The sequence below is a fragment of the Nothobranchius furzeri genome, chromosome 13, assembly GCF_043380555.1.
Source record: "Nothobranchius furzeri strain GRZ-AD chromosome 13, NfurGRZ-RIMD1, whole genome shotgun sequence".
Taxonomy (NCBI): Eukaryota; Metazoa; Chordata; class Actinopteri; order Cyprinodontiformes; family Nothobranchiidae; genus Nothobranchius; species Nothobranchius furzeri.
The window spans coordinates 22,905,711-22,921,669 of NC_091753.1; the positions used below are offsets into that span (position 1 = coordinate 22,905,711).

Sequence of the window (15,959 nt, forward strand, 5' to 3'; positions counted from 1 at the left end):
TTCCCGACGCAGACTTTTACCGACGCTGACGAAGTGATGTCATAGTGCAGGCACGTTCGGGCATACGTCAACATCGCCGCCATTTGTGTCAGGGCTCAGCACTCTCATGTGTTCTTAACTGAGACAGAATGAAAAACGTACTCAGTAATTTTGTGCTGCTTTTGGTCGTTCTAATGAAATATATCTGAGCACTAACTATAGGACTGGAAATACCAGCTCTTATGTGATGAGTTGTATCTATATTTTTCTCAAAAAATTCAATCTGTGAAATTTTAGTTTATTTAATCTGTTTTCCTCTTTGTGGTGCAACTACAGACACTTTAATTTCTGAATTTCAATAAAATGACAAGAACTTGGATAACTGCATCATTAGCTCATGAGCAGAATGAGTGAGTAGTGAGATTTTTGCTATTCTGGCTGTCAAGGATGTTTTAGTTTACTTTTAAGGCAGAGGATAGCTAGATAGATAGGAAGGAGTGCACATACGTGGTGTGGTGTGCATGCATATAAAAATGTGTTGTGTGTACCACTTCCTTTGCCACGCTTTGTAGAATTGATATGAGCTCTCCCATCAATATTTTTCCCAACTGCTTTGCACCGCCCAAGCAGTAAAACACGGATGCTCATTACAAGCTCTTGCCTGACGCATTCTGCTTATGCCACAGGGTAACTGCTGTAGTACAATGTCTGTCACCATTAGGGGATCTTTGTGTTCAGCGTCATGTAATATGAGCAGAGTAAAGAGTGCACACCTCTCACTCTAACTTTTGTGAACGTTATGGGAAATTGTTGCCGCTATGAACATGACGTGCTTGAGAGAGCAGAAGGGGCGCATGTCCAAAGTTGTTCAGTGCACATGTCTCCTTATTCCAAATTGTTTAAGCTAAACCATACTAAGTGATAACAGTGTGCGTCAGGATTTCTACCTCAGCAGAGGTGATGGGGACAGTAGCGCCAGGCGGTAGAAATGCAGCCACTGGAAGTAAAGAAGCAACAGGAACATCTGCATCAACTTCAACAATGTGTTTCCACAATGACTAGAGGATCCAAATGACTATCAAGCACTGAAGATAATTTATGGTTTTAAATAAAAAAAAATGACATCAGGTCCATTTTCTAGAACACTGAAAGAAATGCTCAGAAAGTTTTTGCAGTGTAGCTTTGTTCTTCTGATTCAGTGTAAGATGATTTGTTGAGACAAACAAATACCAAATGAGTTGACTGGAGCTTCGTCATAAAACAGGTGAGAGTCAGAAACCCTGAGGCATATAGTAGAATAATTCAATATTCAGAAGGCAGGAGTTGGGAATCAGATGAAATGTCAGGAACCAAAGATCAGAGATAGGCATGGTATCAAGGCTTGGTACTACACATGGGATAAATGCCACTTAAGCCTCAATCTTCAATGCTCACTTTGGTACCTCATTGAAAAATTATGTGTACATTTGTAAAAATATTCTGGGTGTGTCAATGTTGATAAAGACAGCTTACCAAGACCATGGCACATGGGTTGTAGCTGCTGCACTGAATCATACAACTAACCTCAATGACATTCTGGTCTTGCCTTCAGTGCAAAACTGGAATCAGAAGTGGAATAAAAGAAGGATAAATGGAAGAGCTCATTGCTTGCCCACCTGCTTGCAACTGAATGAGAATGGCTAAAAGACAGATGAAATATATATATTCAGCGTGAGGTCAGCAAGGAGACTCTGTTAAAGGGGCCGTATGTAAGAATATAGTGCGAATTTTACAGTGAGAAAATCCAAAAATAGCCTAATGTTTCAGTCATTTAGGAAGGAAGGTTATACTGAAACATATTTTATATCCAGCTGGCTGTGGGGATTGTCTGTCAGTATTTCTCCTTTCAAAACAGGAAGGAGGGACGTAACTACTGTTTACCATCAGTGAATGTGGAGTTGCCGTGTCTCCGGCAAGCTTATACTGCAGCGCCGACAATTGTAATTTGATGACAGATGGCAAGAAGCTCCCGAGTGGTTGCAGTAACCACATTTTACTACAGGATGCCATTTTTACTTAATTTCTGCATAATGCACCTTTAACTTACCTCATGGATGTAGCGTACCCCAGCTAACAAGAGGCAGCTGTCAGAATAACTAGATAACAGAAGGCTACAGGTCACAGAGCACATAGCCTATCACAGCTGGCTGCAGAACTGAATAGTAGAAGCCCTGTCCTAATGCACTATTTGTGTAATAAACCTACCATGTTACAGGATATCTTTATCCTCAGCTGAATATCTATTAAGTTCTGAAGCCATGTGTTCTTGAATGAGGTATGTCTGAACTACACAAAACAGACAAAAGTTAAAACAATAGAACATGTGTTAAAAACCCTATAAAAGCTGTGACAATTAAAACATGAAAAGGACACTAAAAATATAGCAACTGTCAATTCCAACTTGACCCAAAGGATAGAGAATGAAAATGGGCATTTACCCTAGTCTTAAATATTTCCACGAAGAAAGTCTCCTTGACAGCCTTTAGGACAGCATTCTACAGAGTGAGTCAGTCAGTCAGTTAGTTAGTTAGTTATAACCTGCCAACTCCTCCTGGGGTATGTGCAAACAACAAGGAATCTCCACGCATCTCTGTCCTGGGCTTTTCTGTCCAGCTGGTTCCACGTCATTTTCAAGATCCTGATTTCTCAAGAGTCAAATGCGTGTGTCTCACGCTCAATGTGTGAGAGTTGGCAGGCCTGCACATCAGTAGGTCCTGGAGACATCAGCACTGGAAGTCCAGAAGAAGTTGAACAAAGATGTCATCTGGCATCACGGTCTGCACCTTCAGTGAACCAAAAAATAAAGGCGCAGGAATGAACTAGATATGAAGTCACTGCAACTTATCTGAGAAACTTGAGAATGATGTCCACAAAGACCTCCCTTTGACCAGAATCAGCCCATATCTGGAGGTCCTGAAGAGGTCAGTATTGGACATCCCAAGGTTGTTGAAAAATGACTTTATCTGGTTTCACAGTTTGCACTTTAAGTGGACCAAATAATTAAGCTGAGAAAAAGGACCTGGACTTGTCTAGATTACTTTGACATGACATCCACAACGACCTTCTTTGGACCAGCTTTAGCCCATATCTGGGGGTCTTGGAGACGTCAATACCAGAGATTCACAAGACCTCATCTGACGTCACATTCTGCATCTTCAGTGGACCAAAACTGGATGTGCAGAAATTGCCAAGAAAAGACATTGCTACAATGTGTGAGCAGTAAGCAACAACATTTTTTGTGTTATTTCTTGCACATTCTTTGCTCTTTCCTGGACTCTAAATCAACAACAGCCTTCCCTGTCACAAGCCAAAATGGCTGAGTCCATGAATGCTGAGTGACTGTGTGACATAGATCTGTCAGGCTTTAGATGTTCCCATGAATACAAAAAAAGTTACCCAACCCAAGGTCCAAATATTTCACGTTATATTGGCATCCAAGTGGGGTCATATTTAGACGTCCAAATAATGGCCCTGGTGTCCAGCAGACATCTAGAACACCCCCCGAGATGACGGGCAAATGGGAAGTGTGCTCCCATGTAGGTGTGCCCCCACCCCCCCACCCGCTCCGACATTCATCCTACAGCCCCCTCCCCAAACCTCCCCAACCCGGTCCAGACCTCTTCTGGGTGTTTTTTGTGAGTGGCCCTCGGACCATTATAATTGAGGACCCCTGTCTAGACTGACAAACTCAATATAGACTTGATCTGCACGTCGATGCAACGTTGATTGTTTGGTGGGTATGCGCTCTTCTTGTATTTTCATGATAGACTCCTGGCCTAGTCCAGCAAAGGAGTCAGGTGTCAAAGGTCGCCTCGACTGAAAAACCATTTCATTATTTCTGATTATGATTGGTCGGTGTTTGTTATGCAGGCTGAACATGAAAAAAGTCTCCTACCCCTGTTTCCTGCATTAGCTTCTGACAGAATATAAAGTGTGAAACGCTAGGATTTGAAAGCCTAAAAAATCTATGTCACACTGTCTCTCAACATTCATGGATTCACCCATCTTGGCTTGTGACAGGGAAGAATGTTGTTGATTTAGCGTCCTGGAAAGAGCAAAGTATGTCTTGACTAGTAGAAGCTAACCGTTAGCATTAGCAACTCTACAACATGGCATAACTCCTTCAAGATTATGATCTTTGTGGAGATAAAACATCAGCACTGCTAAGCATATGGATTCAGTGGTTTAGTCGAGTTACTGTTAGCCATCAGAGGCAAGATGTCCAAATGTCAGAAAATAAGGCTCCAAATCCTGCTGTCTGAAGCTACTTTATCTTCCAGCTGACTTCTACATCCTCAAACAGGTGCACCAGAGCTATTTTTCCAGAGAACAACTTACAAGGCATTCATTTCTACTAGACCATTGCAAATGTATAAAAAATATGAGTAAAGTTGTTGAAAACAACAGTTTCTGTCTCGTTGTCATTAAAGCTCAGGACATCAGAATCAGAATCAGAAAAGGTTTATTGCCATTGTTAGTGAACAAACGATTCACAAACTAGGAACTTGCTTCGGTACTAACGTGCTACATATGACATGAATAATATAATAAAAAAATAGAATAGAGTAGAATAAAGTAGAATAAAATATAATAACTAGCATAAAACTTTGCTATAAAAAAATGGCAGGTAAAGGTAACATGGCCGATAACGTAACGTTATGTCAAGTACCGAAGACGAGCATGGTTGTGTGTTTATAAGCTGTTCACAAGTCTAACGGCAGATGGAAAGAAGCTGTTCTTATGGCGAGAGGTTCTGGTCCGGATGGACCGTAACCTCCTGCCCGAGGGAAGCGGCTCAAAAAGTCTGTGACCCGGGTGAGAAGGGTCAGCTGCTATCCGACCTGCACGCCCACGAGTTCTGGAGACGTACAAGTCCTGGAGAGATGGAAGGCTGCAGCCAATCACCTTCTCAGCAGAGCGCACAATGCGCTGCAGTCTGTGTTTGTCCCTCACTGTGGCTCCAGCGTACCGCACAGCGATGGAGGAAGTGAGGATGGACTCACTGATGGCCGTGTAAAACTGCACCATCATCTGGGTCGGCAGCTTGGCCTTTTTCAAATGCCGCAGAAAGTACATCCTCTGCTGGGCCTTTTTGATCAGGGAGCTGATGGACGGCTCCCACCTAAGGTCATGTGTGATGGTGGTTCCGAGGAAGCGGAAGGAGTCCACAGTGGTGACGGGGGTGTCCGTCAGGACGAGGGGGAGAGATGGGGCTGTGACTTTCCTGAAGTCCACAATCATCTCCACTGTCTTCTGAGCATTGAGCTCCAGGTTGTTGCTGCTGCACCAGTACACCAGCCGTTCCACCTCCCTCCTGTAGGCGGACTCATCACTGTCAGAGATGAGCCCGATGAGGGTGGTGTCGTCCGCAAACTTGATTAGTTTAACGGAGTCATGGCTCGAGGTGCAGCAGTTTGTGTACAGGGAGAAGAGCAGAGGAGAAAGTACACAGCCCTGTGGAGATCCTGTACTAATTGTCTGAATGGTGGAAACATTCTTCCCCAGCCGCACGCACTGCCTTCGGTCCGTCAGGAAGTCAGTGATCCACCTGCAGGTGGAGTTGGGTACGTTGAGCATGGAGAGCTTGTCCTGGAGCAGAGCAGGGAGGATGGTGTTGAACGCAGAGCTGAAGTCCACAAACAGGATCCTAGCGTAGGTGCCCGGGGAGTCCAGGTGCTGCAGGATGAATTATCTAGAATTTAACATCTTCACCTAACATCTTCATCAGTCTGTTGTAAAAATCATCTCAGAGGCAGTCAATTCTGGTCTGAATTGAACAAGCAGATCATTGTCTCAGGTATACACTTGACAATCATTGACACATACCGGTAAGTGAAATTTAACCTTGTGTTTGTGAAAAAGGGTACCTAGGGGCTTAAGTTACATAGAGAAAGGCAGGGGACCAAGGATTGATCCCTGCAATACCCCCAACTGAAGGTCAGTACTTACTGACAAAAACCCACTCATCCTAAAAGAGAGATAACTCCCAGAGAGGTAGGACCGGACACATCCATCGCAGTTGTGTCTTTGGTCAAGACACTTTGCCTGCTGATGGTGGTGAGAGAAAGTGGTGGAACCAGTGCTCGGCAACCTAATTTATGTCAGTGTGGCCCAGGGCAGCTGTGGTTATGTTGTAGCTCATCACCACCTGTGAAGGTGTGTGTTCATGAGTGAATGACTGGTTGTGTTGTAAAGCACCTTGGGGGGTTGTAGATGTCAGAGTCCAAGCCCCCAGGCCGGGCTCTCCCAGCTGACCGGCTTCTGTCTCGGACCATTACCCAGCATGCCCCTCGCGGGGATTCCCTCCACGTTGCACCTGCGTCATCATGTCTATATATGGAAGACGCCACACCGGCTCTTCACTCAGTCAGCGTTCCACCGTGTTCCATGATCAGGGTATTCAGAAGCTAAGACAGTTAAACCTCCACCTTTCTAACTCAGACCTCATCCTTCCGTCAGCCTTTTCAGCACCGCTTGCAGCCAGCAGTCTCTAATAAAAGCTCTTACTCCCGAACCAGTCTCCGAGTCTGACAGTAGAACCCCAGTATGCACTATATCAAATACAGGTTATTTACCATTTAATCCTTGTTATCTCCTCTTCCTTCTGTCTCCCTTTCTGTGATCCTGAAAAAGATCCTGGCAAAATATTTTAAAATATTTCTTAATTCCTAAAATTTACTTGGTTCTGAGAGGAGTGGAGAGAGACAGAAGCACCAATATGGATGTGTCATAGATGCACCAGAGTATCATGAGCAAAAACGTTTGCATCCACAACGTCTGAAGAAGGCATTATACTGTATATAAGTCCCACATTTAAACATAAATATTTGTGAAATAAACACACTGTCTATTATACAGTACTCATCTAACAAATTCTAAAACACAGCTAAATGGTAAATTGCCTGTATTTGTATGGCAGCTGTTTATTTTTTACTATTGCCCTTGCAGGCTATAGTAAAAGATAAACAGCTGCTATTCGCTCAAATTCGAATGAAAAAAGTATACGCATAAATCTATAATTGGACTTCAGACACATTACTCTCTCTCTCTCTCTCGTGTGTGTGTGTGTGTGTGTGTGTGTGTGTGTGTGTGTGTGTGTGTGTGTGTGTGTGTGTGTGTGTGTGTGTGTGTGTGTGTGTGTGTGTGTGTGTGTGTGTGTGTGTGTGTGTGTGTGTGTGTTGTATGTGTTGTATGTGTTGATTTATACCGAAGCCTCTAGCTAGGTCATGTTCATACAAGAGCTGGTTCTCAAACATCTGGAACACCCTGTGGAGGGCAACGGCGTTGACAGTTATGGCAAGCCATTTTAACATTTATCAAGAAGACTGGAAATGTACATCTGTAATGGTGTTCCTAGCAGAAATTAGCATTCCAGATATCCATAATACCGTAAAGACCATTTCAGATAGCTGACATGTATTTTTCCGAGGACAAAGATGTCACATATCCTGCTCATATAGGTTTATAGCGCCGTATCTACAAATGCATTCTTCCAGTCAAGAATGAACATTGCGGAAAGGAGAAGCTGAATAATTCGTAGGATAAACTCTCATTTCACGTTCTCGTTTCTAATTAGTAAACTGTTATTAGTAAAAACGCTTGTTTAGGGTAAACTTTAAACTATTCCTGCAGTCTGTAATCTTGTTTTTGATTTCCAAACATGAGTTCGCGGGTAAAACGCCGCTATTATGTTACGCCACCACTATTTCGACGGGGGTTGAAGTGAAACGGCTTGCCGGTGTCACCGGTCACACCGGGCGTCACGTAAACTGTGACGCAAACGCGTTTTGTCTGGGCATGCTTACTACGCCTGAACATAAACAAAGACTAGACGTGGCTCTGCATTAAACTCTGCTTTCCTGCTATAATATATGTGGTAACACACCTAGACCGCTTCTTCTACCTGGAGTCATGGAGAACGCCCTATTGATGCGAGTAAGTGTGTTTACAGACCAAGGAGGCAGAAAGTACATGGAGGACGTCACCGAGGTAATAGTCGAGCCCGAGCCGGGAGAGGAAGAGCCGACTGCGGGTGAGCGAGGGGAGAGTGCGGGGTTTGATGGTACCTCCAGCTCTCTGAACAAAGACAATGAGCCAGATCCGAAAGACGGAACCGTGGAATCTCCGCAGGTCACAGAGGCATCCGACGACCCAGTGCGAACTGAAGGCCGAAAAATATATGTGGAGACGTGTTTACAGGGAAATGGTAAACCACCCCGAGAGGCTTTGCCGAGTAGCACGACTAGCTCCCGCCGGTCCGTGGCATTCTTTGCGGTGTTTGACGGCCATGGAGGTCGCGAGGCTGCACAGTTTGCACGAGACTATCTTTGGGAATTAATCAAAAAGCAGCGGGGGTTCTGGTCCGACTGCGACCAGGAGGTCTGCTCGGCTATACGCAAAGGATTTGTAGCCTGCCATCATGCTATGTGGAAAAAGCTGCGTGAGTATATAGATTTGTAACAAAATCTTCCGTCAGTCATTAATTATACTTGATGTTCTCCTGTAGTTTTGTAAGGCACTAGTAGCGCTAGGATTCAGTATCAAGCAGCGTGGGCACCGCGCTGTTAGCTCGAAGGTTCTACGGCCATGGTAGAACCTTTCAAATGACTGAAAAGCAGCGCAGACTAATGTGTACATACTGTACTTTGACACGATTCTAAGTATGAATACGTGCATTTTTATAAATACAGCATTTTAAATAAATATCCAAGCTCAGAGCCCTGTTCTCCGAACAATGCACTAGCTCAGCGGAGCTACACGGCATGCTAAGCTCAGACAGCCAATGGTCGCTAGTCTTTTCCTCGTTTCGTAAATCACAAATGTTGTTTATTTTTTATTTATATTAAGTCTGTTTAGTCACTGACGGGTTTGCCGCACTGACATAGATGTACCCGGACTAGCCGGGGCATGTCGGCTGTCTAGGTCACAGTCTGTTCGCTCTAGACTGCGCATGACAGGCTAAAGTCTCAACTGCGCATGTCTGGTGAAGTCTTCAGCACAAACCAAAGTAAATCCCTAAAAGGATTCAGTTTATTGACATTTTAGAGGCATTTTGATATGCTAGTAGGTGTCAGGTCCCTTATTAACAGCAAACAGGAAGTTGGCATGTATTTCTCTTGTCTTCCCAGCTGAATGGCCCAAAACCCTCACAGGCCTCCCGAGTACATCAGGAACCACGGCAAGTGTTGTGGTCCTCAGAGGAAACCGCATGTATGTGGCCCATGTTGGAGATTCTGCAGTGGTTCTGGGGGTCCAAGATGACCCGTCAGTCCCTTTTATAAAAGCTGTGGAAGTCACAGAAGACCACAAACCTGAATTACCAAGAGAGCGGGAACGCATCGAAGGTCTAGGGGGGAGGTAAGTCTGTTTCAAAGGTTAGACTTTATTAAACAAAAAACAAAGAGTGATGTTCTGGTTTAATCTAATGATTAGATTAAGTTTCAGAGCTTGTCAGCAGCACACATTGTCACCTTAACAATCCAGGAAAAATAAACAATTACTGTAAGAGTGATCCTGCTTGGCCAGCTTCCTATCTCTGAAGGATTTCCTGGCATTTTTCTTTAGGGAACTTGCTGATGTTTAGAGTTTGCTGTTATGTCATCAGTTTTAAGTTGGAGTCTAGCCCTTGTGATGCAAATTCCCAAGGCCCAGACTCCGCCTTGTGCAAACGTGTGTGTGAAGAGCTACAGAAGATCACATGATGGTCATTTCTGAGAAACAGGACAGTTGCTTCATTACTGCTGGCTTAAGGGGACAGAGATGGTGTGTTAAACCATTTAAATGATCAATACACACTTTAAAGGCATGTTTAAATTCTCGGTTTAATGTTGCCTTTACTCTCGATCAAACACGGCAAAGGTCTTACCCAGAGTGAGGAGTTTGATGAACCGAGTTCTTTTATATGTTTGGGTAGATTATAGAAAGCTCACATTTTACAGACCACAGTTCAAAGCTGATGCCTCTCAGGAGAAGGAGTGTTGCTCCACTCGTAAGGTCTAGGTCTGACGTTCTGGAGTCTGTGTGACTTTGTTGGTACAAATGGAAGCTTTTGTGTTTTAATTTCTCCTGGCAGCGTGATCAAGAAGTCGGGAGTGAACCGGGTGGTCTGGAAGAGGCCGAGGCTCTGTCACAACGGCCCAGTTCGCCGGAGCACCGTGATTGACCAGATACCTTTCTTGGCAGTAGCCCGAGCTTTAGGTCAGGAAACCCTTCATAAACGGTTCCCTCAGGTTAACTCTGGCCCCCTGCTCCTTACTCTGCTCACATTCAGTCGTCAGATTTCATTCCTGAAATGTCGCCAACGCGTTAAGCAAGCCAGCGAGGAAGAAAGCAATGTTATGTTTGTTTACCAACAGGTGACCTGTGGAGCTATGACTTTTACAGTGGGGAGTTTGTGGTGTCTCCAGAGCCAGACACCGACGTGGTGATACTCGACCCCAGAAAACATCGCTACATCATCCTGGGGAGCGACGGTCTGTGGAATATGGTTCCCCCGCAGGAGGCCATCTCCATGTGTCAGAACAATGATGATGAAATGGTAAATGTTGGACCTTTCTCTGTATTTTTTGAAGCCGTCTAGCTGCTTGTGTAGATTGAAGGTTAAATTAGCACATGTGAAGGTGACTGGCCCTCCGTAAACCAGAGAGCTGGTCCGTCTGACGAGACGTGTCTGCGCTGCAGGCTCCGCGTGAGGTATCGAGTGCTCGACAGCTGGTCAGCCATGCTCTGCTGCGATGGCGCCAGAGGATGCTGCGTGCGGACAACACCAGTGCCATTGTGATTGCCCTGCTAGAGGCAGGAACCTCACAGGAAACACTTCATCATGAAGAAGTGCTGCTCGACCTGGCCCAGGTGTCCCAGTCTCCGCCCACCTCCCTATCCAGAGCAGACACCCCTCTCCTTCAGGTGATATTGAGTCCTCTTAAGACTATGAGCTTTGTTCATTTATAAAAATGCTCGATCCTTTTCTCCCAAATGCCTCAAAGGTTGTTTTGAGTTTTAAAGTGTGTAAGGACTGTGTTTGAGTCGTGTGTTTCCTCCTCCTGCAGCGGCCTCAGGACGAAGACTCTACCGCTGCCGTGTGTGACTTTCTTCCTCCTCTGGAGAGACGCGATGGATTATCAGGAAGCAACAGCCTGTTCCACATGAGTCTGTCTGACCCTTTTGCACCGCTGTGTCCCAGCAGCAGCAGCAGCACTGACTCTCCCAGTTACCCCAGTTCAGTGACTGGCAGGACAGTCGGCAGCAAAAGAACTAGTAATGGAGCCATCTCATCAGGATTACTGCTGAAGAAAGCCAAACGCAGGACTTGTGACAGACCGCCGTTGGTGCAGCACAACGCAGAGAAGAAACAGAAGGAATCGAACAATGTGTCCCCCATTCTCCAGCAGCATAACAAGACCAGCGTGTGTGTGTGCTGAAACAAACACACACACACACACACACACCTTTGATGTGCGGCCTTTCTTTAAAAGGATATTCCAACCAAAAGTGAAATTTTGTCTGGCATATTTATATTTATAGTTAGTTAAGTGGGAAAAAACAATTTTTAACAAGCCCAGTCGTTCTCCTGACCCGGCTGTACTCCTGTAGCTTTAGCTTAGCATAAAACCCAGTAAGTAAATGGATCCAACTAGGATTATGCTACATACTACTTACTTCTCACAACATGCCCTATAGGTTATTAATTGTAAGTCGCTGTGGATAAAAGCATCTGCTAAATGAATAAACATAAACATTATTATTTTGGCTTGGGGTCGGTCTGATTATTTAGGTCACCATGCAGAATTGGGATCACTACCCAGTGATTTTTAAAGACTTTTTTTTTACTTACAATGCTAGTTGGATCCATTCACTTATTGTGTTTTATGCTAAGCTAAAGGGGTACAGCTGGGTCAGGAGAATGACTGGGGAAAATACATTTTTAACCAGCCCGCTTAACTAACTCTGGGAAGTATGTCAACAGAGAAAATTTCCCTTTTGGGTGGAATATCCCTTTAAGGGCGGTGCTAAGATGTTTTCCTTTAGGAATCTTTGTTTTTTCCTTTTTCTGTTGTTGAGAAACCAGTGAAGCAGTGTGTAGGACTGGGTAACGACACCTGGCTGTCCACACATGCTCCTTGTAGGGTTTCACACATCCGCGTTGTGCACCATCACAGCCTAAACCTGAGAGTCTGCAGAGAACATGAAACTTTCTGTTTCAGTTAGCTTGCGCCGGAGTTGGGCTACATTCACACTGCATCGTGTTGTGATCCAGATCAGACTCTGCTGTCCAGAGGAGACAGGAAGCAGTGAGCTCAAGCCTAAACAAGCTTCCCCTCATCAGTTGATCTTCATTTAGTCTGTTACAGTTCTGCAGCAGCTTCAGAAGGGACGCACACGTGTAGCACTGTGTTTACAAAAGTAAACATGGTGCTCTGACGTCTTACGGGTCTTTTCAGAACCGTAAACTCCAGGCAGAGACACCAGGACTAGGAGCGGCTAGAGTACAACCTAAAAGCTCATTCATGTTCTGCCCTAAATCACTAGCGGGTCATTTTCTTATTGCACTTGAGTGGACAGAGCCTCTTAGATCCTACTCACAGAGTATTCAACCTGCCGTACTTCACCTGTCTCTTAAGTCCTGCACGAATGAAGGATGAATCGTGTGGCTGGGTAAATATTATGGGTTTTATAGCCAAGTATTTAAATAAGAAGAACTCTTTATGTAAAGCAAATCTATTTTTATAAATGGTTTTATTGTGTGATGATGGGTGATCAACACAGGAGCTCCACCTCTGCTTTCAGCCTGAACCCGTCGCTCCGTCATGTGCAGAGCTCGATTTGATTTAATCTCTGGAATTGTGTTGTGAATCGTAACTGATGGTGCTGCTACGGTCACGAATCGGTGAGCTAGTGTGTTGTGTATTATATGGAAGTATGTGTCATTTTCATTTGACCTGCGTAGGTTAGCATTGATGAAGTTTTATTTTATTGCACGGGGCATCTTTGGGAAAGCTTCCCCTCTTCCATTTAACTAAGTTTTTATCGAATAAGCCTGCAGATTATAAACGTGTAAACCCCAGCCTGTTGTACACATTTATAATCTCCAACAATGCCTTCTGCCGGTCAGATTATTTCTAACAGCAGATTTTTCCTGAATCTCCCACTGAACATTTAGGTGGACTGACCACTCGGCCCTCCTTTGGTTCAGAGAAATCCGATTTCAAATTAAAATGTTAGCACCTAATTGTGCTGCCAGACTTCTAATATAGCTGCAGCGTGTGTGTGTGTGTGTGTGTATAGAAAGTCAGTGTGCTGCAGCTCTAGTTGTATTATGTGAGTCTGTAGGTTTCCCAAGATAATGTTTTGCACTAAAATTGTAATAGAAAAGGGACGAATTAGAGAAATAGATTAAGAAAGGATGATTAAACTAGAACACAGCAACAGGAAAATGTCTGGTAATAATAAGACGAGCTGTTCCTTGTAGAGGCCGGCCAATACGATTTTTTCTAAGGCCGATGCAGATTTTTAAAGAGTGTTGTTGCAGATGGCCGATATCTAAAGCTGATTATTAAGGCCGATATACATTTTAGCAGCACATTGATTGTGAAAGACAACTGAACACTCACTGTGTGCAATATAAATTCAATAAGTCAATAAATCTCAATACTTATTGAACTTCAAATCAAAACAAACTCAAAACATTAAAAAAAACTATGTTGTGTTTAGGGACCTTTCTTCAGTCTATTAGTGACGGCAGTTGGCCACACAGGTGCCTGAATATTTTCTTATATTGGCTGTAAAGATAATTTCGACCGATAGAGAAAATTGAATATATCGTCCGGCCTCTAGCTCTTGGTGTTCCCTCCCTCAGCTGCGTGGCGCTTGCAGAGCGAAGCCAAACCCCTGAACGGAGATGTGACCGATTTAGGTTTTTAAACGAGCGAAGTGTGAAGTGTTGCCGCCCGTTTCACTGAAGAACCGGAGATGTGACTTTAGCCGCCTGAGCAGAAAAGTCTTGATTTGTCAGATGAGTCTGCTTTCCAGCAGCGTTCTGTGGATTAATGATAGTCTGTGTCTCCATAGGATAAAGGTTTGATGCGCTCAGTCTCCAGTCTAATGTTTTTGTGGTGTTCTTAACAAACCTCACTAAACCTTTATTTACTCCTTTCTTCACAACCTTCCTTCGTACTAACAGCCGCATGTGTACAGTATAAATGTAAAACACACTTATCTCAAAATAAACCTATTTAAATAAAATGAAGCAGAGTGAATGTTTGTATTCATATTTTGTTCTTGCTTTAATAAAAATAGCATCTCTGTTACTGGTGGAAGATTTTCTGTACTGGTGTTGGACAAGGAAGTATTCTGTCTCCTTTTTACTGTCCATATGGACGATCTGTCGAAGCGGCTTAACGACTGCAGAACTGGATGTGTGGATGGTGGGACAATAATGGGCCATTCCCATCTGTACCGGGTCGGCCCGGGCCGGGTAGCGTAGGTTGTTTACATATCTGGGTGGCCTGGTATTTTTCCGGGCCAACCAAGGCTCATTCTCAGCCCTCTTCTCGAGGGGGTCTGCTTCAGGCCGACCAGGGCCAACACACCCACTGCTGACAGCAAATTCACACCTTCCATTAGAGCAAGCCTCTGATTGGTGGGTAGAATCAGCCCACATGGGCTTAAGGCAAGGATATGTGGAATCAACCGGGCCAGGCTGGGGCCGACTGGGGCTACCCGGCCCGGGCCGACCCGGTACAGATGGGAATGGCCCATAAATGTATGCAGATGATTTGGTGATCTTCTGCCCATACTTTCAGCAGTTACTGACGGTCTGCTCTCAGCATGGGTCAGAGTTTGACATCAATTTTAAGGCCAAAAAAAAGCCGTATTTTAATTGTGGGAAGTAAGGAGGACAGTAAGCTGGTTTTCCCAGATTTCCTTCTATCTGTTCTAAATGTACTGTGATTAAATATCTGGGACATCACATATCTGCTGACCTGACAGACGATGTGGACATTTACAGACGGTGCCGTCTATGTTATGCGCAGGCGAACACACAGACACGCAGATTTCTGTACCTGTGAAAGCTGCACTGTTTAAAGCATATGGTACCCCTACACTGCCCACCTGTGGGAGCATTATAAGCAAAGCAGCATGAGGAAACTCTTGCATATAATGATGGGTTGAGGACAATGCTTAGAATGCCAAGAGGGTACCGTGCAAGCACAATGTTTGTTAGTGTGGGTGTTCCCACAAGCCCTGCAGTGAGACGGAGTAGTTTAAGGGACTCAGAACAGTATAATCCTGTCCCTGACAAACCCTCCACTGAGTTCTGTCATGTTTTATTCTAACATGAATTATTAGCATCTTAAACTTTATGTGAGCTGAAAACAGCTTGCATGTATTTTTACCTGTTTTATTTATTTATGTTTTTATTATCTGTTTAGGACCCTCTTGTCACGAACTGAACTCGGAAGACTCGTGATGACGCCTAACACAGGAAGAGTAAAATATAAAGTCTTTATTAGGAGTGGAGTTAGCAGAAGCCTGAGGTGGGAATTGTCCGACAGGGAATTCCAAAAGGCGAAGACGGGGATGGAGCAGGGTTCTGGATCTTCGATGGCGAGGTGAGTAATGGCTGGAGCATTTACTGGCAAGAAGCATTCGATAATCTGTAGATGGTCGAAGAGCTGGCTGGGGTTTAAATGGCAGAGTAACCAGGTGTGGAGGATGATGTGATGACAGGAACAGGTGGGATGAATGAAGTTGATTGTGGTTGCCAGGGAAACGGGGCTTGGCTGGGGCTTGATGAGGGGACCAGGTGTGCTGCATGAAGGCTGAGGAGGGTGAAAGATTGGGAGTCATGACACTTCTTGTGTCTTTAATGAAGTGATTGATTGTTACTTCTGAACAAACTGAGCTGGGATTTTAATGCAGCACATTTTGATAAACGTGTT

The 15,959-nt window shown here is 44.5% G+C and overlaps 1 protein-coding gene across 1 annotated transcript; it reads left to right on the forward strand.

The window, feature by feature from the left end:
* Positions 1 to 7,806: 7,806 nt before the first annotated feature.
* On the forward strand, positions 7,807 to 11,694 carry ppm1da (protein phosphatase, Mg2+/Mn2+ dependent, 1Da). The gene is made up of 6 exons (XM_015952057.3): positions 7,807 to 8,458; positions 9,147 to 9,375; positions 10,091 to 10,215; positions 10,374 to 10,555; positions 10,699 to 10,923; positions 11,067 to 11,694. The coding sequence occupies exons 1-6, from the start codon at positions 7,930 to 7,932 to the stop codon at positions 11,436 to 11,438; spliced, it is 1,662 nt and encodes a 553-aa protein (XP_015807543.1). The 5' UTR covers positions 7,807 to 7,929; the 3' UTR covers positions 11,439 to 11,694.
* The last annotated feature ends 4,265 nt before the right edge of the window (positions 11,695 to 15,959 follow it).

Bases quoted from the DNA above. Each gene is read 5' to 3' on its own strand.
- ppm1da (XM_015952057.3), top strand. From the start codon at position 7,930: ATGGAGAACGCCCTATTGATGCGAGTAAGTGTGTTTACAGACCAAGGA. The intron at 8,459-9,146 runs GTGAGTATATAG...TTGTCTTCCCAG, and splicing joins TGCTATGTGGAAAAAGCTGC to CTGAATGGCCCAAAACCCTC. The intron at 9,376-10,090 runs GTAAGTCTGTTT...TTCTCCTGGCAG, and splicing joins ATCGAAGGTCTAGGGGGGAG to CGTGATCAAGAAGTCGGGAG.